General features: G+C 45.0%; 1 protein-coding gene across 1 annotated transcript in view; it reads right to left on the bottom strand.

Annotated features, from left to right (window-relative positions):
- LOC144668744 (EVI5-like protein) overlaps positions 1-24,095 on the bottom strand; it is a 121,691-nt gene that overhangs the window by 63,529 nt on the left and 34,067 nt on the right. Inside the window, exons 5-7 of the mRNA XM_078531075.1 lie at positions 15,472-15,612; positions 15,066-15,224; positions 8,764-8,910 (exon numbers count right to left, since the gene is read on the bottom strand). Coding sequence (XP_078387201.1) covers positions 8,764-8,910; positions 15,066-15,224; positions 15,472-15,612 — 447 coding nt within the window. The remainder of the gene's footprint in view (positions 1-8,763; positions 8,911-15,065; positions 15,225-15,471; positions 15,613-24,095) is intronic.

Here is a 24,095-nt window from a genome sequence, read left to right as displayed (position 1 = left end):
CACTGTCTAGACAGTTCCGAGATGTGAGGTTACAGGGTCATCACTGTCTAGTCAGTTCCGAGATGTGAGGTTACAGGGTCATCACTGTCTGGACAGTTCCGAGATGTGAGGTTACAGGGTCATCACTGTCTAGACAGTTCCGAGATGTGAGGTTACATGGTCATCACTGTCTAGTCAGTTCCGAGATGTGAGGTTACAGGGTCATCACTGTCTGGACAGTTCCGAGATGTGAGGTTACAGGGCCATCACTGGACAAAACAGACTAACATTTTAAAACTTGCATGAAAAAAGCAGGGGCAGTCGTTGGTTGTTGTTTGAAAAGCATGGGAAATCACCAGAGAAACTTAACTCCTGGTCCGATACCATCCACTCCATCAATCCAGCTCAAAAGTCTGGACAGGCAGCTCATTGCAAACATTCTCCTGACCACCACCAAAACGCTCAGCATTCTGATCAGAAAAGTTTTGATAAATTACACAAACTTCTACAGATCAGATAGGAACTGATGCAGCGCAACTCTAATTCTGAGGGGGGCTTCCAGCAACGTCTACTCCCTATTGTAAAATATACTCCATCCTACAACATCAAATTCTGATGACACAAATTGACTAATATGGTTTCGAGGATTTACTGATTCAGACAATGTAATGGAGGAGTGCCGAAGCTAGTCTTACTGGGTCAAGCTTGTACTATTTCCACAGATTCAAGGCAATTGGCAAAAGATTCACAGCTACAAGAGGTGAACTTTTTATCACACTGAGTTATGATGGTCTGAAATGCAATGCCTGAAGGAGTGGTGGAAACACATTCAATTGTAAGTTTGAAAAGGAGATTGAATAAATGCTTTAAGAGGAGAAACTCGGAGGGGTATAGGACTAACTGGGCAGCACTTTCAAAGAGCCAGTATGGCTCAATGGGCTGAATGTCCTCCTATGATGTATAACTCCATATTCTAAACACTAAGGCTGCCCTGAAAACATACACCACCATTTTCTCAAGGCAAGTTTGGAATGGATAATAAATGTTGGTCTTCCTGGCAACTACCAATATCTCATGAACAAATAAATGAAAAATCTAAACTGAGGACTTTTAACCTGGACAAATATTTGGAACAAGTTCACGATAACCCGAGTGATCACTTTAGCATTAGAAGCAACCGGTCATGCAAGTCTGAAACTTAAGACCAGACCCAGCAGGGGAGGTACAGGCCCACCCATCACCCAAAGGGAATAAATGCTGTGAAAAACTGGAGCAAGTCCACACGCAATTCAGCCGATTGAAGGGACGAGGGCTGGTGGCAACCATTAAAAAAAAAAAGTTTTTTACGAAATGCCTTCCTCATGTCTTTGTGTCACCATCTAATCATAGCTAAATGGTCCTGGCCCATCAGCAGCATTACTGATCGGCACAACCTCCGCCACATCCTTTTGGGCCTAGTCCAGTTACTGCGAATGTGAAAATCCCACTCGTCTAACAAGTCTAACTCAAAATAGACAGAAAAATGTCAAAGGAATCATCAAGGTACATTTTAAAAACAAAATAAAGCTAGAGGCCCACAATCTCATGTATCATCATGTTTGGTGCTTTTTTAGAAGTAGAGTCAGTTTTTCCACCATACTCAACACCTCCTTATCTGAAGGATCGCTGTTAAATAGTGTTGCTATTCTGATAGCTCGAGTGCAAGATACAGCTACATTTTTACTGATAACTAACCAACCTTTGGGCATGGTAGAAATTTACCCCTTTCCCACCCCCTGATTAATCTGCATGGCACTTCAATACTTCAGTTGTTGCACAGTTAGGGTTCAGAGCTGGAGGGGCTAAGGGACAACGCACTTTGCAATCTCACTTCAGGCATTATTAAGTTCATATCCCCCCAGAAGAAAATCACCACACAAACAGATTTTAAATAACATATCAGCAGCAGCTTTCCACTTCCTCATTTAAAAGAAACGTTCTTCAAATAAAAACAAATCATGGAACTGAGCATGAACCTTTTGCTGCCAAGATAATCGTGGCTCCTTTTTCCATTAGTGACCGCTCCGCAGTGAAATCACAAATTAAACAAGGAACTCAAAAGGGTTTTACAGGAGACTCAACTGACAGAGATTTGTGGGAAAGCCTCCCTCTAGATGGCCAGTTTTGGAATCCAATGTTCTTATAAGGATTGCGCTGTATGATGGAACGTTAAATAAAAACTGTTCCAAAGGAGACTTGCGGCCATCAAATTGAACTTTCAGCCTTTATTAAAGCCTGTTCTAAATTATGCACAACTTCTTTCACATCCTATCGCCCTCTTCACCAAGTGGCCTGATAAATAAGTTGCAAGCAGCTTCATTCTCGAGGCCCAGCCCTATTTTTTACTGAGTGCAGCAGTGCAGTGGGAGCATCTTAACACTCTTCTAAACTCTCAGCACAACAGCTCCACACACTATATTTGAACGAGTACAGAGCTTTGCTGGACAATGAAGGTCTAATGTTTGAAACAGCTAACGGGGTTCCACTGTAAAAAGGGAGAACAACCAACAGCACAAAAGATGTGAAGCCTGCAGCAGAGAGGCAGCAGTGTTGCTGTGCAATTCGAGTAGGAAGGCCTAGAGGTGTCGCAAATGTCATGGTGATGTCAGGTGGACAGTTACCTCTCGAACACAAAGCCAGAGTGTATGAGGGGTCTGACAAGAGGCTGGCATGGGGGGGGGCTTGGGGTGACGGCACTCAAGTGTTGGTCAAGTGTTAAATCATTATCAGTATGTCACTGGATGATGCCATTTATATACTAATATCTCACAGAATGACCACGCACGTGAATATCAGAATGCAATGAGAAGCATCTTTTTTTTATTATTCATGGGATGTGGGCGTCACTGGCTGGGTCAGCATTTATTGCCCATCCCGAATTGCTCTTGTTCAGGGGGCATTTAAGAGTCAACCACATTGCTGTGGGTCTGGAGTCACATGCAGATTTCCTTCCCTAAAGTGACATAGTGAACCAGATGGGTTTTTACAACAATCGGCAATGGTTTCACGGTCATCACTAGACTCTTAATTCCATATTTCTTTAAATTTAAATTCCACCATCTGCCGTGGTGAGATTCGAACCCAGGTCCCAAGAGCATTACCCTGGGTCTCTGAATTACTGGTCCAGCGATAATACCAGTACGCCATTGTCCCCCCTCAACTGGATCCACGATCTGGGACCAATCTAAACAGCTCCAGTTTGAGCCTGGCTCTGTAAATACTGATTTACCCACACAGAGTCTGGTGTTCAGAGATGCTGCTGAACTTCAATCTCGTCTAATCTTTGGTTCTGAATCTTATATTAATCATTTATTTGAGCTGATTTCAGGGATCTTGGTTTAGATCTACAGATCGGGGAGGGGGTGGGGGTGGTGGAAAGGGAGGATAAGGAGGAGATGAGCAGCGCACTCCAAGATCCAGTCCGAGTAAACCCGTCCTTTCCAACAAATGTGAACACGTAACAGGTTAAAAGCACGAGAGAGAAACCATTCTATAACAAGTGAGCACAATCAGAATAACCGGCTCCAACAGTTGCAGAGCAGAACTGAAGCACGGTCAGGACTGATGCCCAGTCATAAACGTCTGCATTTCTCCAATGTTGCTCCATCTCTGTTTTAGAATGTTCTTTGCTTCAAGTCTAACCCTAAGATGAAGGTTGCTGCCTTGCATCTCCCTAGTCTTGCAGCCTCCTTCAGCTAGGTCCTACCGCCCCAGCACGTAACCGTTGCAAAAACCCCGCTGGCTTTTTGGTGACTTACTGCGCAACCCAGTACAGCCACTGCAGGCAGCGCCAATAATCTGAGCAGAGAATAAGCTAAGAAAAGGGATGGAGGCTCAAAGTTTAAAAACACTGGCAGAATTCCACAGCTAAACACAATAATCAGATATAAAAGCTGGAAAAACTCAGCAGGTCTGGCAGCATTTGTGGAGAGAGAAACAGAGTTAACGTTTCCCGTCCGTATGACTCTTCTTTAGACCTCAATAATCACAGGATTTACTTCTGCGTTTAAATCCAGCACAATCCAAAAATAAGTCTTTAATGAGGATTAAGCCTGGAGCCTGCGTTTGTACAAGCGGTGTTTATTATCTGATACAGTATTGTTAGGGACACCACATAGCTTTTGATGCACAGCACTGCCTGTTCCCCTCTACAGGCTGTAAATAGTCGGGGAGCTTTAATTCAGTCAGCTGTATCCTCAAAAGTATGATGAGGGGAGATATTTTCCTCAGCTCGTTTCGTTCTTGTATTGTAGATTGAAAACTTGTTGTGACTCTCAGCAGTTCAGTCGATACTTGGAGATAACAGGTCTCAGCTATAAATCTTTGGAAGGGATTTTCTGATCTGTCATTCAATTCTCCAGCCTGTGGGGGGGCTTCCCATTTTGGTGCTCCCTTCTCACCAGGCAGACCTTCAGTCAACATCAGTTATGCTATCAACGAGTGATCCATAAGGAACCTTACACATTGATACCCAGTTGATGGATGTTGAACGAGCAGAGTAAAGAATAGTTAAGCTTCCTAAGGGCAGCACAGGGATAATATCCAACGGTGTCAATATGTTCTCTGCTTACTGTATGGGTACAAATTTAGCACCACGTGTTCACAGCTAAAAGTAGTGATCATGGAGCAGAGGGACTGTCAAATAAGCAGGCATGCTGAGCAATCATTAACTGCACAACAGAGTCCAAATAGATTCCCATTATCTTCAATAAATCAGCATTTAAGTTCTCCTTGGGTACCAATCATAATGGGTGTTTCTATCAGTGTAATGCACTGGAACTGAACTATAGGCCCAGCCCTATTTTTACTGAGTGCAGTAGTGCAGTGGGAGCATCTTAACACTCTTCTAAGCTCTCAGCACAACAGCTCCACACACTATATTTGAACGAGTACAGAGCTTTGCTGGACAATGAAGGTCTAATGTTTGAAACAGCTAACGAGGTTCCACTGTAAAAAGGGAGAACAACCATCAGCAGGGGGACACCCAGGCACATTCCCAACAGACCTCATGAGATTTTCAAAAATTTTTTTTAAAAAATGAACAAAGCTTCAAAAGTTAACCTGAAAAAGTTTAAAAGTCTCATTATACAGAAATTACAGCACAGAAACAGGCCAAGCAACCCAACTGGTCTTGGCATTGCACAAGCCTCTGCCCACCTCACTTCATCTAACCCCATCAACATGTCCTTCTATTCCTTTCTCCCTCGTGTATTTATCAAACTTCCCCTTAAATGCATTTAGGCCACTTGCCTCAACTAGCCCATTTACTACAAGCAAGTTCCACATCCTCAGTCCCTGGTTAAACAAGTTTCTCCTTAATCACCAATAAATCCAACAAGGAATTACCTTACATTTATGGCTCCTGGTTGTGGTCTCAGTTAAAATGTATTCTTTAAATCCACCATATCAAACCCCTTCAATGTTTTAAAAACCCCTCAGGCTTGTTCAGTCTTTCCTGATACCAAAATTGAGAGGTTATAAGTATCATCCTCGTAAACCACTTTGCACCTTTTCCCAGGCCTGAATATCCATTTTTGTAACATGGATCCAGAACTGTGCACAGTTCTCCAAGTATGACAGCCATCTACTTCTACAGAAAGTGGCTGCTTCCTATTATGGACTTTGAAAAAGTTGGTGTGAATGGCCTCTGCTCACTTTGATCCTCAGGACCCGCTCAGTGCTGCTTGTCATTTTTTTCTGAGGTCAGGCCTGATGTGGGTTAGTTAGCAGCTACACATCAATAGCCTAGAAGCTCCATCGCCACCCGACAGGCTGAGGCACAAAAAGACAAGTTGAGGATTTGGCAACAGGCCGGTTTTCGGGAAGTATTTAAAAATCGCAATACATGGACAATACAGGGTACCAAGACAGGTAAGCAAGCGCGTTTCCATTTAAAGATATTTTGAAACCTTCGGGTTGTTATTTCCAAGAAAACGTTTCCCATATTGTCACAAGTTTTCACAGCGGGTACAGAATTTAGACTCAAGCTGCAACTGAAACTGAAACCTAATCAATTTAACAGTTCAGGTTACACCGCACAAAATTATTTTCAAATGGTGACTTTCCATATTTTATTCTAATACAGATCTATTTATCCACCATCAAAAGAAACCAGCTGCCTTTGAACTCTGAAACGATATAAATGTTACATTACATTAAAAACTAAGTTCTATTAGAGCAGTGAGAGGCTCTGGATAGCTGGTTTCAGCCTTAGCTGAGAGGGTGGCCTAAAGTTGAAGTATATTTGGAACCCCATCTTGAATAGGTGGGAAATAGGAGGTTCACACATTTCTTGCTCTGCACCAGCGCCAATGATTCATACCTGCTAGCAACACTTCTGACTCATGTTAGCACACAGCAAATCTAAGAGTAAACTTGCTTTAGGTAAAGATTTTGCCCTGCAGATTTTTTTCATTAGCGCTATGAGTTATTGCGCAGGGTGCCATTTCTCTATTCCAGGGTCTGGGGTGATTGTGACTTCAACAAAACTTCTCACCCTTCTTGACCTGCCTGGTTGACCATACCATCCTCTTCCAATGCCTCTGCATCATCAACCAGTTGGCTGGGACTGCACTTGCTTGGCTCCACTCTTATCTATCTAATGTGGCTGTGATGAAGGGTCATATGGACTCGAAACATTAACTCTGTTTCTCTCTCCACAGACGCTGCTAGACCTGTTGAGTTTTTCCCGCATTTTCTGTTTTTGTTTCTTATCTATCTAATCGTAGCCAGAGAATCAGCAACACAGATCTCAGCTTTCAGCCAATTTGATTCACTCCAATTGATATCAAGAAACGGCTGAAGGCACTGGATATTGCAAAGGCTATGGGCCCTGACAATATTCCAGCAATAGTACTGAAGACTTGTGCTCCAGAACTAACTGCGCCGTCATCTAAGCTGTCCCAGTACAGCTATAACACTGACATCTACCTGGCAATGTGGAAAATTGCCCAGGTATGTCCTGCCCACAAAAAGCATGACAAATCCAACTCAGCCAATTACCACCCCATTAATCTATTCTCGATCATCAGCAAAGTGATGAAAGTGTCCTCAAAAGTGCTATCAAGCAGCACTTATGCAACAATAACTTGCTCACTGATGCTCAGTTTGGGTTCCTGACCTCATTACAACCTTAGTCCAAACATGGACAAATGGGCTGAACTCCAGAGGTGAGGTGAGAGTGACTGCCTGGACATCAAGGCAGCATTTGACAGACTGTGGCATCAAGGAGCACTAGCAAAACCGGAGTCAATGGGAGTCAGGGGGAAACTCTCCACTGGTTGGAGTCATACCTAGCACAAAGGAAGATGGTTGTGGTTGTTGGAGGTCAGTCATCTCAGCTCCAGGACATCATTGCAGGAGTTCCTCAGGGTAGTGTCCTCGGCCCAACCACCTTCAGGTGCTTCATCAAAGACCTTCCTTCCATCATAAGTCAGAAGTGGGGGTGTTCATTGATGATTGCACAATGTTCAGCACCATTCACCACTCCTCGGATACTGAAGTAGTCCACGTCCAAATTCTACAAGACCTGGACAATGTCCAGGCTTGGGCTGACAAGTGGTAAATAACATTCATGCCACACGAGTGCCAGGCAATGAGCATCTTCAACAAGACAGAATCTAACCATCTCTCCTTGACATTCAATGGCACTACCATCGCTGAATCCCCTGCTATCAACATCCTGGGGGTTACTATTGACCAGAAGCTGAACTGGACTAGCCATAGAAATACTGTGGCTACAAGAGCAGCTTAGAAGCTGGGAATTCTGCAGAGAGTAACTCACTGCCCAACTCCCCAGAGCCTGTCCACCATCTACAAGGCACAAGTCAGGAGTGTGATGAATATTCTCCACTTGCCTGGATGAGTGCAGCTCCAACAACACTCAAGAAGCTCAACACCATCCAGGGCAAAGCAGCCCGCTTGATTGGCACCCCATCCCCACCTTCAACGTTGACTTCCTCCACCTCCGAAGCACAGTGGCAGCAGTGTGTACCATCTACAAAGTGCACTTCAGCAACTCAGTAAGGTTCCTTCGACTGCACCGCACTGCATATATCGCCGTTCCTTCACTGTCAGTGAGTCAAAATCCTGGAACTCCCTCCCTAACACAATGTGGGTGTACCTGCACCACATGGACTGCAGCGATTCAAGGCAGCAGCTCACCACCACCTTCTCAAGGGTAATTAGGGATGGGCAATAAATGTTGGCCCAGCCAGTGATGCCCACATCCCGTTAAATAATTTTTCTTAGAAGTTTCAATGGCTTCCCTTCCCACTCCATTATCTCAGTGCCTCCTTGGCTCCCTCCCATTTCCCATCTCCTTGCTGTCCCTTGGTGATATCATCCAAAGGCAGTATTACTTTTCACGTCTGTTGATGATGCCCAACTGTACCTCAGCAACATCTCCCTCGACTCCTCCACGGTCTCCCAACTGCTTGCCTGACATCTGGACGACTAGATGAGCAGAAATTCTCGCAAAACAAATATTGGGAAGACTGAAGCTAATACCTTCAACACCCACTCCAAACTCTGCTCCCGAGGCAGTAATTCTATCCCTCGCCTTGGCAAGGATCTGAGACTGAACCAAGAACGTTTGCGTCTTTGGTGTCATATTTGACCCCTTGAACGGGTAACACTTCTATCACATTGAGCTCTGCTTCATTTGGAGTAAAATTCATTGTATTAAATGGTCCAGGTTTGATGGCAATGTATAAAAAAAAAAATTCTGGTTTAGCAGATGCTCACCTTACAATCCACCTCGGCCTGTTTGCGCCTGGTCTCGCTAAGCTGAGTCTGCAGTCCTTTGTTTTGTGCTGTGATGTACTGTAGTTTGTCCTGCAGACCCGTACAAGCCTGTTCCGTTCGGTTCAGAAGGTTGCTATTCACCTGGTTCTGAGTAGAGAAGCAAAGTGTGTTCATTAAAACAGAAATGGGGGTTCATGTGTATAGATCTTTGAAGGTGGCAGGTCATATGGTGAGGGCAAAAATATAAAAGCAAGATACTGCAGGATGCTGGAAATCTGGAGTAAAAGCAAAATGCTGGAAAAACTCGGCAGGTTTGACTAGGAGAAAGAACTAGTGTTAACGTTTTGAGTCCGTATGACTTCTTCACAGCCAGAGAGAAGTGTAAACGTGATGGAATTTACACTGTTTAAGGGGGGTGGAGCAGGTGAAGCTGGATAGAGGGTCAGTGATAGGTGGACACTCCCTTTGTCTTGTGTCCATGACATCTTTGCCAATCTCTCCTTAGCCCCCACCCATCGCTGACCTTCTATCCTGCTTTACCTGTTCCCCCCCACCAGTATAAAAATGGGATCTTGGGTTTCATAAATAGAGGTATTGAGTACAAAAGCTGGAAGGTTTTATGGAATATTTATAAAGCTCTGATTAGACCACAGCTAGCGCTGTGCATCCAGTTTTGGTTACCATACTTTAGAGAGGATGTGAAAGTTCTTGAGATGGGGGAATAATTCCAGGGATGAGGGAATTTAGCTATATGAGTTAGGTCAGAGAAGCTGTTGCTCTCCTTGGAGTAAAGGAGGTTGAGCGATGATCTGATAGAGGTGTGCCAGATTATGACAGGTTTAGATAAGGTGGACAAAGAAAAGCTGCTCCCATTAGGTGATGGTATAAGGTCTAGAGGACACAGATTTAGGGCTTTTGGCAAGAGATGCAAGGGGAACATGAGGAAGAACCTCTTTTTGCAGCGAGTGGTAATAACCTGGAACTTCCTGCTACAAGAGTGGTTGAAAGCGGAGACGATGAATGATTTTGGATTGGGGCACTTGAGGGAAATAAACTTGCGGAGCTAGAGGAATACGAGCGGGGGAATGAGGCCAATCGGATTGCACTGAGAGCCAGCATGGACTCAATGGAGTGAATGGCCTCCTTCTGCACTGTTCTGACTCTACGTACAGACACAGACAGAAATCAGAAATAATTCAGCAGCAGATTACAAGTCAGCGCTGCTCAAGTTTGGAGTAACACACAACCATCTCCACCAGGAGGGTTATGAGTAACGTTTGTGATTTATTTTTCCCTGTCCACAATATATCTGATCCATGCAGCAACAGCACCACACCCCACGGGGCTGGCAATGGGAAGCAGAGAGCTTTCACCTTACATTTATAAATTTGAAGTAGTTGCGCATGTAAGGTGGAATGATTACAAACCATTCCTGGACATTCCCTTGGCACCAGCTGCAGGAAAGGATACCAAAATGCACAACTTTGGTAAAGTTCAGGTATTTCTAGCAGGGCATGGTTAGCAAACCCACATCCTTACAAGAGAGCTGTGGTTCAGGTTTTTAAATGAAAATCCAATATAAATAACCTTCTGTTGCATCTAATGTGCAGGAGGTATATAACATGGTCGTGATAGGCAGCGCACTCCAAATCCACTCCAATAACCAGCCTATGCATATTTTCTGCTTGTCAGAAGTTTACAATGAGGTAATACATCATCATATAGTTTTATGACCATCTTTAAATGTCAAAGATTTTCTGAAATAGAAGTGCTATGTGCTTTTAACTTCCTGTTGCTGGTTAGTTGTCACAGGGTATGACAGGAGATCAGCGTGTTCTTCAGGTTGTAAGTTGTATTAAAATGAATGAATTGGCCAAAATGATTCAGTTGTAAATATTAAATAGGTGCACATGGCTAAATGGCTCAACAACCATTTCATCAGATGCTGCCTGAGTGAAGTTAACTGCTGCTGAGATTGTGATGCGTGCAGATGGTATCATCTTAACTGCTGGTAAGGCCTTGTTTAGAAACGTGAAATGTACAAAGTTGAACTTGTCGGCTGCTTGATAGTATTTCTTATCCCTGGCTCACCCCACTTCCTGCCTCATGTCGACTGAGGAACGCAAGGACTGTGGATTAAAGCTGAAAATCTCACTCAGGTCTGATCTGTGTATCCCAGTAAAGCATCAAGCTGAGGCTCTTCCTCTGCTCATTAAACCATACAGGTTCTGTGAGGAGGCTTTCAACTCGGGATTAAATATAGATGTGGTCACACACAGGCTTAGCCCAAACTCATGGAGGACTATTGCTGTAGAATTACACACACTTATGAACGAACATAAACCCCTGAAGCAGAGCCTATTTTTGCAGCAGGCTTTGTTCTGAAAAGCCGTTTGGAACAAGGGCAGTTAGGAATTGACAACAAATGCTGGCCTTGCCAGCGATGCCCACATCTCACAAACGAATAAAAAATAAATCAGTGAAAGCAGCCTCATGGCATGGAAAGAGCAGTAAGGACCAATCATCCTGCTGGTTGAGCCCACAGAAGCTTTTAAAGCACTGGAGGACCATGACAACTATTATCCACTGTGGTCTGGTTTACTAATGTCCTTTAGGGAGGGAAATCAGCCATCCTTAGCTGGTCTGGTCTAAATGTGACTCCAGACCCACAGCCATGTGGTTGACTCTTAACTGCCCCTCTGAAATGGCCCAGCAAGCCACTCAGTTCAAGGGCAAATAGGGATTGACAACAAAATGCTGGCCTTGTCAGCGATGCCCACATCCCATGAAAGTATATGTTTTAAAAAAGTGCTTCCCAAATTATTTTCCAATACGACCCCATTTTGACACTTACCGACCCCAGACGCCAACAAAAACTAAACAGCAATAAAACAGCATAGTGACAGTCAGTTTACAGTATAATTATTATTGTGTGGTCAACATATATCATATAAATATGGAAATCGGTGATAAAAATCCAGGGTCCTCGGTGACTTGGTCAGTACTAATAGCTCGTCAAATGTGGGAGCAGCTAAGCCAACAGCGCTGAATCTCCTCTCTATGGAGCACGTTTTCAAGCAGAGTTACTGAATTGTAACCTGTATTTTTTTTCTCATGTATGGGTTTTCCTTCCGAGCACAGAGACTGAGGCAATCCGAACTAGAGGATTTAACAGTATGTATCAAAAGAGGGAGACAAATGAGAACATTTAATTTTTATTTCATAAATATGACATCAACAGAGAGATTGATAAAACTCATCTAGAATCACAGAATCTCTCAATGCAGAAGAGGCCCTTCGGCCCATCGAGTCTGCACCGACACGTGAGAAACACCTGACCTACCTACCTAATCCCATTTACCAGCACTTGGCCCATAGCCTTGAATGTTATGACGTGCTAAGCGTTCATCCAGGTACTTTTTAAAGGATGTGAGGTAACCCGCCTCCACCACCCTCCCAGGCAGCGCATTCCAGACTGTCACCACCCTCTGGGTAAAAAAGTTTTTCCTCACATCCCCCATAAACCTCCGGCCCCTCACCTTGAACTTAAGTCCCCTCATGACGGACCCTTCAACTAAGGGGAACAGCTGCTTCATATCCACCCTGTCCATGCCTCTCAATCTTGTACACCTCGATCAGGTCGCCCCTCAGTCTTCTCTGCTCCAACAAAAACAACCCAAGTCTATCCAACCTCTCTTCATAACTTAAATGTTTCATCCCAGGCAACATCCTGGTGAATCTCCTCTGCACCCCCTCCAGTGCAATCACATCCTTCCTATAATGTGGCGACCAGAACTGCACACAGTACTCCAGATGTGGCCTCACCAAGGTTCTATACAACTCCAACATGACCTCCCTACTTTTGTAATCTATGCTTCAACTGATAAAGGCAAATGTCCCATATACCTTTTTCACCACCCCACTAACATGCCCCACCGCCTTCAGAGATCTATGGACACACACGCCAAGGTCCCTCTGTTCCTCAGAAATTCCTAATGTCATGCCATTCATTGAATACTTCCTTGTCAAATTACTCCTTCCAAAGTGTATCACCTCTCACTTTTCAGGGTTAAATTCCATCTGCCACTTATCTGCCCATTTGACCATTCCGTCTATATCTTCCTGTAGCCCAAGACACTCAACCTCACTGTTAACCACCCGGCCAATCTTTGTGTCATCCGCAAACTTACTAATCCTACCCTCCACAGTGTCATCTATGTCGTTTATATAAATGACGAATAATAGGGGGCCCAGCACAGATCCCTGTGGTACGCCACTGGACACTGGCTTCCAGTCACTAAAGCATCCTTCTCTCATCACCCTCTGTCTCCTACAACTAAGCCAATTTTGAATCCACCTTTTCAAATTACCCTGTATCCCATGTGCATTTGCCTTCTTTATAAGTCTCTCATGTGGGACCTTGTCAAAGGCTTTGCTGAAATCCATATAAACGATGTCAACGGCACTACCCTCATCTACACACCTGGTCACCTCCTCAAAAAATTCAATCAAATTTGTTAGGCATGACCTCCCTCTGACAAAGCCATGCTGACTATCCCTGATCAAACCTTGCCTCTCCAACTGGAGATAGCTTCTCTCCTTCAGAATTTTCTCCAATAGTTTCCCTACCACTGACGTGAGACTCACTGGTCTGTTGTTCCCTGGCTTATCTCTACAACCCTTCTTAAATAGCAGAACCACATTAGCTGTTCTCCAGTCCTCTGGCACCTCCCTTGTGGCCAGAGAGGAATAAAAAATTTGGGTTAGAGCCCCTATGATCTCCTCCCTTACCTCTTTCAGCAGTCTGGAACACAAATCATCCAGACCTGGAGATTTGTCCACTTTTAAACCTGCCAACACCTTCAATACCTTGTCACTCCCATATCAATTTGCTTAAGAACCTCGCAGTCTCTCTCCCCGAGTTCCATACCTTCATCCTCATTCCCTTGGGTGAAGAGAGAATTAATAACACATTTTGGAACTGTTTGTGATGTGGTCAGTGGGGTTTAGCTGCTGTTGGGTTGGCTTCCTTCCACCCCCACCACCTGTAGTTGGCGAGTTATTGGTGCTGCCCGTCGGTGCTCACGTGTGGGCCACCAGTTGGGCAAAGGGTGGCTGTGGTCCTGTGTGGGGCGCGGTCTACGTGGAGGACAGAATTCTTTGTTGGGAAAGGGCCGGGAGCCACGGTGGGTTGGGGGCCTCTGTCGGGTTGGGTTCTGCTGGATAGGATATGGGAGTTGAGGGGCGCGGGAGCTGGGGGGAGGAGCATGGGGGCTGGGGGGCAGTGAGAGGCCTTCGATTTATGTGGTTTTATTTCTTGTGACCCCACTCAGTGACCCACAGTTTGGGGGAGCCGCTGTTGTGTTAGTCTGCCTGCAGGGAGCGAACGTGGGCTCGCCTAGCTCACCTTGGAGCTGCTTTGTGAGGCTGGCGCCTTGGATCCTGTTTAATACACACATATTCCACGGGATCCCGACGGAGCCCAGAAACTGGGAAATTTCACTGGTATCTTTGGATATTAAGGTGGTTCTTCAGGTGGTTGTGTGGCACACCGTTAAGTGGGTGCGGTTCTGCCTCCTGTAGAACATCGCTAGATGGGGAAGTGATGCAATGAATCATGTGATTCAAACTGTCTCAGTTTGTTCTGAGGAAGCTGCAAACTCAGACACATGTACAAGTTCTCCAACTGTGTAACACTGCTACCAACCTCTCACATCCTTACTAAATGAACCTACATATCTGTGTGTTAACCGCATATCCACTCAGTTAGCACAGGAAGAAAACCACAATGGCTATCACTGGGTAGGTGGGAAATTTAAGTTTAATTAATTAAATAAATCAGAAATTTTAAAAATAGTATCAGTAGTGGTGGTCAGGAAACTGCCCGGTCCGGCCTAGATGTGACTTCAAGACTCCACAGCAATATGATTGTTTTTTTTGTAAAAAAACTGCTCTCTGCAATAGCCTAGCTCAGCTGATTTCAAGACAGTGGTTCAGCACCACCTTTCTCAAGGGCAATTAGGGGTGATGAATAAATACTGGCCTTGGCAGAGATGCCCACATTCAGTGAATGGAGGAACAAAAAAAATTCTGTAGAACGAGACTGGGATTTTAGCTTTTCACTTCAATTTTGTCATCCACCTGCACCTTGCTAGTCGGCACCGACAGTAGGGATCACTGTTTTATTACTGCATTGGCCGCTCCTACAAAATGCAGGCAGGTGACTGGCAGCTCGGGTCTGGTTGACTGAGTTTCTAACCAGTAATGGAATGCAGTGCCACCCAAACTGTGCGCAAAAGTACCTGTGTCTCCAGCTCCAGTACTTTGTGCCTCAGCTCTCGCAGTTCAGCTTGAGCCTGGGCTTCACTGAACCGCACCGTCATCAGCTCGTTGTGCAGCTCGTTTGTAGCGTTCTTCCTCGGGGAATCCTTCCATCGACCTCCAGTGCGTGCCAGGTGTCGCTGAAAATAATTCAGTTCAACATGAGAGCTGCTCAGGAAGGGTTTATAATGCTTAAATTTGGGCTACGTGCTCTGCTGGCCTGGTGCAGCTTCACATACTCTGCTTCAAAAAGAGAAGGCAGCTTTTGTTATGCCCTTAATACCGTCGGAATCAGGTCAAATCAGTGACGCACGATTACACAGAAAGCGGGCTACTGCATCAACAGTGGTTGGACGGTCCCACTGTACACAGACACACCTTGCTTACCTGCCAGTGTTCATCCAAGTTCTTCACCTGTTGGTGCAGCTCTTTCATAGATGTCACGGCCTCTGCCTCACGCAGCTTTAGTGCTTTTAGCTCCTCCTGCAACCGTACTATGTTATTCTCATCAGGGAGCGAGCTGTTTCTCTGGAATTAATCAATTGAGGTGGGTTTACAAAAAGATTCACTCACTATAGAGCCAGCAGTTATTCACAGTCTTCCTGGAACTCTCCTCCCACACTCGGATACCCCAGTAACAAACAGAAAGCAGGTGACCTCCTCCTTGGTGTCCACCACTCCCATTCTTAAATCACCTGCTGGGGGGTTAATGAGCAGACTCGGGCAACATGACCCCCAAATCTTCTCCCCTTCCCGGGAACCAGTTTCCCTCAGCCAAGTGCAAGCACGCGCACCCACACAGACACACTCCTCTCCTGACAACCCAGCAACTCTTCCTTCCTCCTATCGTCTGAATGGGTCACAAACGAGTAGTTATAATAAGATCATAAGACATAGGAGCAGAAATTAGGCCGTTCGGCCCATCGAGTCTGCTCCGCCATTCAATCATGGCTGATAAGTTTCTCAACCCCATTCTCCCACCTTCTCCCCGTAACCTTTGATCCCCTTACCAATCAAGAACCTATCTATCTCGGTCTTAAATACACTCAATGACCTGACCTCCACAGCCTTCTGTGGCAATGACATGGCATAATGAACCTTTACTGTGTGGAAGGGCGAGCTGATGTATGAATCCTTTTTGTTATTTAATTGAATTAAAGGGGTGCTGCAGCTATGAACCTAGGAACACTGCATTCCATAAACAATCGTTGTTGAATCCATTCTATAAGTTGAATTATTTGTTCCTGGTCAAAAATGTCAAGGAGGATTCAGTCTATGGCTGGTGTCTCTAAAAAAAAACACTCAACAGCCCCTTAGAGCCACGAGCTTCTTATTGACCAGTCTGAGATGTTTGATACATCAACATTTTTATCTTAAAGAGTGCGGCCTTGGCCTCATCAGACTGGTTTTTGTTGCATTAGAAGAATCACAGAACGATATAAAGTGCTGCTCGAGTCAGTAAATCCCACCCTAGCAAAACTCTTGGAGGCTTCACCAGAGGCAGCTAACCTAGCCTTTCATTTTGAAACCACTGCTCCCTGTAAGTGTGCACAAGTAATTCCCATCAAATGCTGGAGGCAGTTAGAAGGCATTTACCACTGACTGCGAATTTCTGGTTCCAGGTTAGAAGATCCCAGTGTAAAATGACAGGCTTTCTTCCACTTTTCCAAGACATTATTTTATTTCTCACAATACCCAATGGACAGGACTGTGGCAAACATGTGTCAGAATCAAGACAAATGTACAAATTACATCAGTGGAGTTTTACTGTGGGCTGTGGAATTCCCAAGGAAGGATATTTGGGATGAAGCCTCGAGAAGTTCTTCTCAGAGACGGCACATTACGTGCCCAAACTTCCGCGGAGTGGTAGTCAGAGTCAGATTGGCTTCCGCTGAGTGGCAGAGTCAGAGTCAGATTGGCTTCCGCGGAGTGGCAGAGTCAGAGTCAGATTGGCTTCCGCAGAGTGGCAGAGTCAGAGTCAGATTGGCTTCCGCGGAGTAGCAGAGTCAGATTGACGTCCGCGGAGTAGCAGAGTCAGATTGACGTCCGCGGAGTAGCAGAGTGTCAGAGTCAGATTGGCTTCCGCAGAGTGGCAGAGTCAGAGTCAGATTGGCTTCTGCGGAGTAGCAGAGTCAGATTGGCTTCCGCGGAGTAGCAGAGTCAGATTGACTTCCGCGGAGTAGCAGAGTCAGATTGACTTCCGCGGAGTAGCAGAGTCAGATTGACGTCCGCGGAGTAGCAGAGTCAGATTGACGTCCGCGGAGTAGCAGAGTCAGAGTCAGATTGGCTTCCGCAGAGTAGCAGAGTCAGAGTCAGATTGGCTTAGGCAGAGTGGCAGAGTAAGATTGACTTCCGCAGAGTAGCAGAGTAAGAGACAGATTGGCTTCCACAGAGTGGCAGAGTCAGAGACAGATTGGCTTCCGCGGAGTAGCAGAGTCAGAGTCAGATTGGCTTCCGCGGAGTGGCAGAGTCAGAGTCAGATTGGCTTCCGCGGAGTGGCAGAGTCAGAGACAGATTGGCTTCCGCGGAGTAGCAGAGTCAGAGACAGATTGGCTTCCGCTGAGTAGCAGAGTCAGAGTCAGATTGGCTTCTGCGGAGTAGCAGAGTCAGATTGGCTTCTGCGGAGTAGCAAAGTCAGATTGGCTTCTGCGGAGTAGCAGAGTCAGATTGGCTTCCGCGGAGTAGCCTCAGCTCATGCGCTGCTGAAACCTTCATCCTCTAGAATAAAAACACACAAAACACTGAGAACACTCAACATGTTTAGCAGCACGTGTGAAGAGAGAAACAGAGGTAACCTTTCTCTCGGCCTGACTGTTCCAATGCACTCCTGGCCGGACTCCCACATTTTACTCTCTTTGAGCTTGAGATCATTGAAAATTCTGCTGCCTGTGTCCTTACCCATACCACGTCCCACTTGCTGACCTACACGGGTTCAAGCAATGCCTCGATTTTAAAATTCTCAACCTTGTTTTCAAAGCCCTCCATGGCCTTATATTTGTAATCTTCTCCAGCCCCAGAAACCCTCCAAGACATCTGTGCACATCTAATTCCGGCCTCTTGAGCATCCCCGACTTTAATCGCTCCACCACTGGCGGCCGTGTCTTCAGCTGCCGAGGGCCTAGACTCAAATTCCCCTACATCTCTCCACCTCTCTTTCCACCTTTAACACGCTCCTTAAAATCTACCATGCTGATCATCAAGTTTTTGGCCATTTGCACTATAACATCAGCTGACGTGACTCAGTGTCAAGTTTTGCTTTGGAGCACTCTTGTGATCAAACGCCTCGATTGGCATGTTTTATTACATCAAAGGCTTTCGTTACATTAAGAGGTCAATATAAATGCAGGGTGTCGTGATTGATTTATGCCTGTTATATAATTTTCCCAGTTTAACTTGCAACCTGGTATCATGCTTTATGTGGCATGTACGGGAGAATCGTCATTAATTGTCAACTCATTTCAGAGTGGAAGGTCATTGGAAACATCCCACTAACAGTGGTAACCGCTCTGGGTGAATCAGAGCATCAAGATTTCGGTTTTTAAATCTGCCTTTGCAGAGAGGCCACTCTACTTTGTAGCTGCTTCGTGAAGAAGCCTTAAATCAGCACCCCAAGGTATGAGGGACTAAAACCAACTGAAGTCTAACGAGAGAGGCGAGCACCCAAGGAGAAAGCTTGAAGAATAAGTTGAAGAAGCCTCAGTGCAGACTTGGAAATTGAGGAATCCACCAGAGTGAGCGGACGTCCACTGTCAAGGCCCCTGAAGAAATTGCTGCAGTTTTAAAGGTTTCTAAAAAAAGTAAACTTAAGGGCCAGAGATAATAAACAGCAGTGCCAGGCAAATGCTGAAATCTGAGTTTTTAATACGCACTCTAACCTCAAAAGGGAAATAGCTTCAAACACTCATTTTTAATAAGTAGAGCAGATTTTCTCCCAATCTAAAACAGAGGCATATCCACGTTTCTAAGCCCACTGTGGTGCAGATCTGTACAAAAAAAACTCTACCTGCAATGATAGATTTGTTGCAAAATACAACAACTGCAAAGTTTTTTTCCCTCAAAAATTTGCCCAGCAACAAGAACTCAAAAAAAGAAAAGGAAGTCAACAGCACCCTAGCAACTGCAGCCTGAGTTAAAAAAAATCACTGCCTTATAGCAGCAACACACTTACAGCAGTAAATACAAGAAAAAAAACGGCTATGGATAGCAAATTAGATTTTGCTGTTGGGGATTTTAAAAATAACGGGCGAGGACAGGGCGAGAGTTATTTAACATTTTATTGTGTTTACTTAAATGCAGTAAATAAATAATTCGAGGCATGGCAGGGCTGCTCATACCTGTCAAGTGTGCATCCTGTACTATGTGAGGACTCCAGGACGCTATCCATGCCCTGGATATAACTGCACGTGCAGAAATTGCCACCAATGGAAAAACTCGAGCGCCGTATCCTGGAATTCGAGGAGCAGCTGGTGTCACTGCGGGGCATTCGCAAGGGTGAGAGCTACGTGGATAGCACATTTCAGAAGGTAGTCATCCTGCAGCTTATGAAAGAGCAGGCAGAGACTGGGTGGCCGTCAGGCAGACGAGAAAAGCAAGGTAGGCAGGTAGTGCAGCAGGCACCCCCGAGGACATCCCACTTTCTAACAGGTACTCAGTTCTGAGTACCAATGGGGGAGAAAGAGGGTTCCTCTTGACAGAGCAGCGAGAGTCATGACCACAGCACCGTGGGCGGCTCAGCTGTGCAGGGAGGGAGGAGAAAAGAGAGGGGAGCAATAGTGGTAGGGGATTCTATAGTTAGGGAAGCAAACAGGCGCTTCTGTGGTCACAGGGATGATTCCAGAATGGTATGTTGCCTCCCTGGCGTAAGGTCATGGATATCATAGAGTGGCTTCAGAGCATTCTGGAGGGTGAGGGTTCACAGCCAGAGGTCGTGGTCCACATTGGTGCCAACAATATAGGTAGAAAAAGGGATGAGGTCCTGCAGGCTGAGTTCAGGGAGTTAGCGAAGAGATTAGCAAGCAGGACCTCAAAGGTAGTAATCTCCAGATTACTTCCAAGGCCGTGTGCCTGGGAGTATGGAAATAGGAGAACACACCAGATGAATATATGGCTGGAGAGATAGTGCAGGGGGGAGGGCTTCAGATTTCTGGGGCATTGGGACCGGTTCTGGGGAAGGTGGGGTCTGTACAAGCTGGACAGTCTAGACCTGAATAGGACCGGGACGAATGTCCTTGCAGGGAGATTTGCTAGAGTTGGTGGGGAGGGTTTAAACTAGGTTAGCAGGGGGGTGAGAACCTGCGGGCAGATTCAGACAGGATAAATTCAGAGCAGGGAGCAGCGGGCAGAAAATTGGCAGGTGACTCAAAGACAGCAGAAGCAACGTTAAAAGGTTTACAGCACAGGAACTTGGCAATGTTAAAAGGTATTTATTTAAATGTAAGGAGCATAGCAAAGCCGATGAGATGGAGGCACATGGCAGCATATCATTGCTATAACAGAAACTTGGCTTAAAGAGGGGCAAAAATGGCAGCTCCACGTCCCTGGATATAGAATTTTCAGGCAGGATGGAGAGGGGGCTAAAAAAGGTGGGCGTGTTGGTTAAAGAATCAATTACAGCAAATGAGGCCATGTGGGTTGAGCTCAGGCACACTAATAGAAGTGTACAATAGAGCCCCAAATAGTGAGCGGGAGATAGAAGAGCAAATATGTAGGCAAATTTCTGAGTGCAAAAACAACAGAGCAATAATAGTTGGGGACTTAACTACCCTACTATCAACTGGGGTACCAACAGTGTAATAGGCACAGAGGGCACAAAATTCTTGAACTGCTTTCAAGACAATTTTTATTAGCCAGTACGTAACAAGCCCAACGAGAGGGAGTGCAATCCGAGATTTTGCATTGGGAAACGAAGCTGGGCAAGTGGATGACCATTTGGAGATAGTGGCCATAATACAATTAGATTTAATATAATTATGGAAAAGGATAAAGATAGAACAGGAGTAAAAGTTCTAAGCTGGGAAAGACAAATTTCACGAAGCTGAGAGGTGATCTGGTGAAAGTGGACTGGTTACAGCTACTTGAAGGGAAATCAGTGACAGACCAGTGGGAGACATTCAAAAGCGAGATTCTACGGGCACAGTGTAGACATGTCCCCACAAAGAAAAAGGGCAGTACTGCCAAATTTAGAGTCCCCTGGTTATCCAGAAGCATACAAGGTAAGATAAAGCAGGGAAGAAAGCTTATGACAGTCACAAAAAACTTAATACTCTAGAAAGCCTAGAGGAGTACAGAAAGGACCAGAGGATTGGAGGTCTGCGAGCATTGTACCATTATTTAAAAAGGGTGCGAGGGATAGACCAACTAATTATAGGCCGGTCAGTCTGACTTCTGTGGTGGGCAAATTATTAGAATAAATTCTGAGACACAGGATAAACTGTCACTTAGAAAGGAATGGATTAATCAGGGACAGTCAACATGGTTTTGTTAGGGGAAGGTTGTGCCTTACTAACTTAATCAAGTCTTTTGAGGAAGTAACATGGAGGATTGATGAGGGCAGTGCAGTGGATGTTGTCTACATACATAGTAAGTCATTTGACAAGGTCCCACACGGCAAACTGGTCAGGAAAGTGAGATCCCATGGGATACAGGGGATTGTGGCAAGTTAGATTCAAAATTGGCTCAGTGACAGGAAACAAAGGGTAATGGTCATAGATGTTTTTGCGAATGGAAAACGGTTTCCAGTGACATTCCACAGGGCTCGGTGTTGGGTCCCTTGCTGTTTGTTGTATATATTAATTATTTGGACTTAAATGTGGGTGGCATGACTGGGAAATTTACAGATGACACAAAAATTGGCCGTGTAGTTAAGTGAAAAGGGTAGCTGTTGTCTCTAGAATTATATCAATGGTTTGGTTGAGTGGGTGGAAAAGTGGCAGCTGGAATTCAATCCAGAGAAGTGTGAGGTAATGCATTTGGGGAGGGCAAACAAGGCAAAGGATTACACAATAAATGGGAGGATATTGGGAGGGGTAGAGGAAGTGAGAGATCTTGGAATGCATGTCCACAGGTCCCTGAAGGTGGCAGGACAGGCGGATAAGGTGGTAAAGAAAGCATATGGAATGCTTTCCTTTATTGGACAAGGTATAGAGTACAAAAGCAGGGATGCAATGATGGAACTGTATGAAACGCAAGTTAGGCCACGGCTGGAATTGTGTACACAGTTCTGGTCGCGACATTACAGGAAGAAGATAATTGCTCTGGGCAGGGTACTGAGGAGATTTACAAGAATGTTGCCAGGGCTTGAAAATTGCAGCTATGAGGAAAGATTGGATGGGCTGGGGTTGATTTCCTTGGAACTGAGGAGGCTGAGGGGTGACCTGATTCAGGTGTGTAAGATTATGAGGGGCCTAGATAGACAGGGATGCCCTGTTTCCCCAAGCAGAGAGGTCAATTACTCAGGGGCATAGATTTAAGGTGATTGGTAGAAGGATTAGAGGAACAGGAGGAAAATCTTCATCACCCAGAGGGTGGTGGGTGTTTGGAATTCACTGCCTTGTTTGGTGGTGGAGGCAGAAACCCTCAACTCATTTATAAGGCACCTGGATCTGCACCGAAAGTGCTGTAACCTGTGAGGCTACGGACCAGGAGCTGTAAGGTGGGATTACAATGGGCAGCTAGTTTTTTCAATATTTTTTTCCTTTCTGTTGGCGCTGACACAATGGGCTGAATGGCCCTTCTCTGCGCTGTAGCTTTTCTATGGTTTTATGGTTATAACAGGGTGTTTCCACTGTGAAATAGCAGTCCTAACTTGCTGAGGCAAGTTTAATTCAGATTTACATTGCAAATGCAGTAATTTCTTGGCACTCGAGGTTCACGATGAGCTTCTGTTTTTACAAGACTAATGGAGGAGCAGAACAAATCAATCATTCAGCAATTTGCAAATGACAATCCATAACTCATGGTGCATCTCCTCCTCATCAGATTGCTGTTTTGTGTTTTACACATTAATGATGACACGCAGATTAAACTCATTCTTTTTTCAGTATATCTTACATATCACAGCCACACAAATGAGTCTCCAGCTCACCATCTTTACTGGCCATCTGTACAATTGAATTTGCATCTCTCTCAGAAACCTCTGCAGCATTGCTTAATGCTGTCATAAATTATATTTAAATACATTCTAGCCTTTTACTCGTGTTAAGTGAAGGTGCAAGAGACGACCAAGGCTTCCTCATGAAATCAATGAAGCCCACCGGCCTACTAAGCAAACCTGAAAAATTAACTCTAAAATTTATCTCTAGGCCTCTTCTCTTCCTGAGATTTGAAAATTGTGCGTGCCTCTCTACTACTTAAGGAGAGGGGGAGAAACAAGGGAATTATAGACCAGTTAACCAAACATCTGTTGACAGGACATTTATTACAGTCTATGATTAGACTACACACCTCAGAAATTTTCAGCTGATCAGAGAGAGCCAATGTGGATTTGTAAAGGACAGGTCATGCTTGATGAATCTGAATTTTCTGAAGAGGTGACTAAAGTCACAGAGGGAGAATGTCTATGGATATTGTTTTGATGAACTTCCAGAAGGTATTTGATGATGTCCCTCATAAGAGACTGCTAGCTAAGGTTGAAGCTCATGGAATTGAAGTCAAATTATTGACCTGGTTAGGAAATTGGCTGAGTGGCAAGAAACAGAGAAACAGAGTAGGGACAATGGGCAGGTACTCTAATTGGCAGAATGCGGCCAGTGGGATCTGTGTTGGGGCTTCAACTATTCACCATATTTATTCATGACTTAGATCATGGGATACAGAATCACGAATCAAAATTTACACATTTTTAACAAAATGGCATTATTGTAAGCATAAAATTACAAGGAGATATTAATAGATAAGTGAATAGGAAAATTGTTACAAATGGATTTCAATGTAGGCAAGTACTTTGGACCTAAAAAGGATAAAACAGGGTACCTTTGAAAAGGCAAAAAGCTAGAAATAGTGGAGGTCCAAAG

The sequence above is a fragment of the Cetorhinus maximus genome, chromosome 28 (genome assembly GCF_964194155.1).
Source record: "Cetorhinus maximus chromosome 28, sCetMax3.hap1.1, whole genome shotgun sequence".
Lineage (NCBI taxonomy): Eukaryota > Metazoa > Chordata > Chondrichthyes > Lamniformes > Cetorhinidae > Cetorhinus > Cetorhinus maximus.
This window is presented reverse-complemented; position numbering and strand designations above follow the sequence as displayed.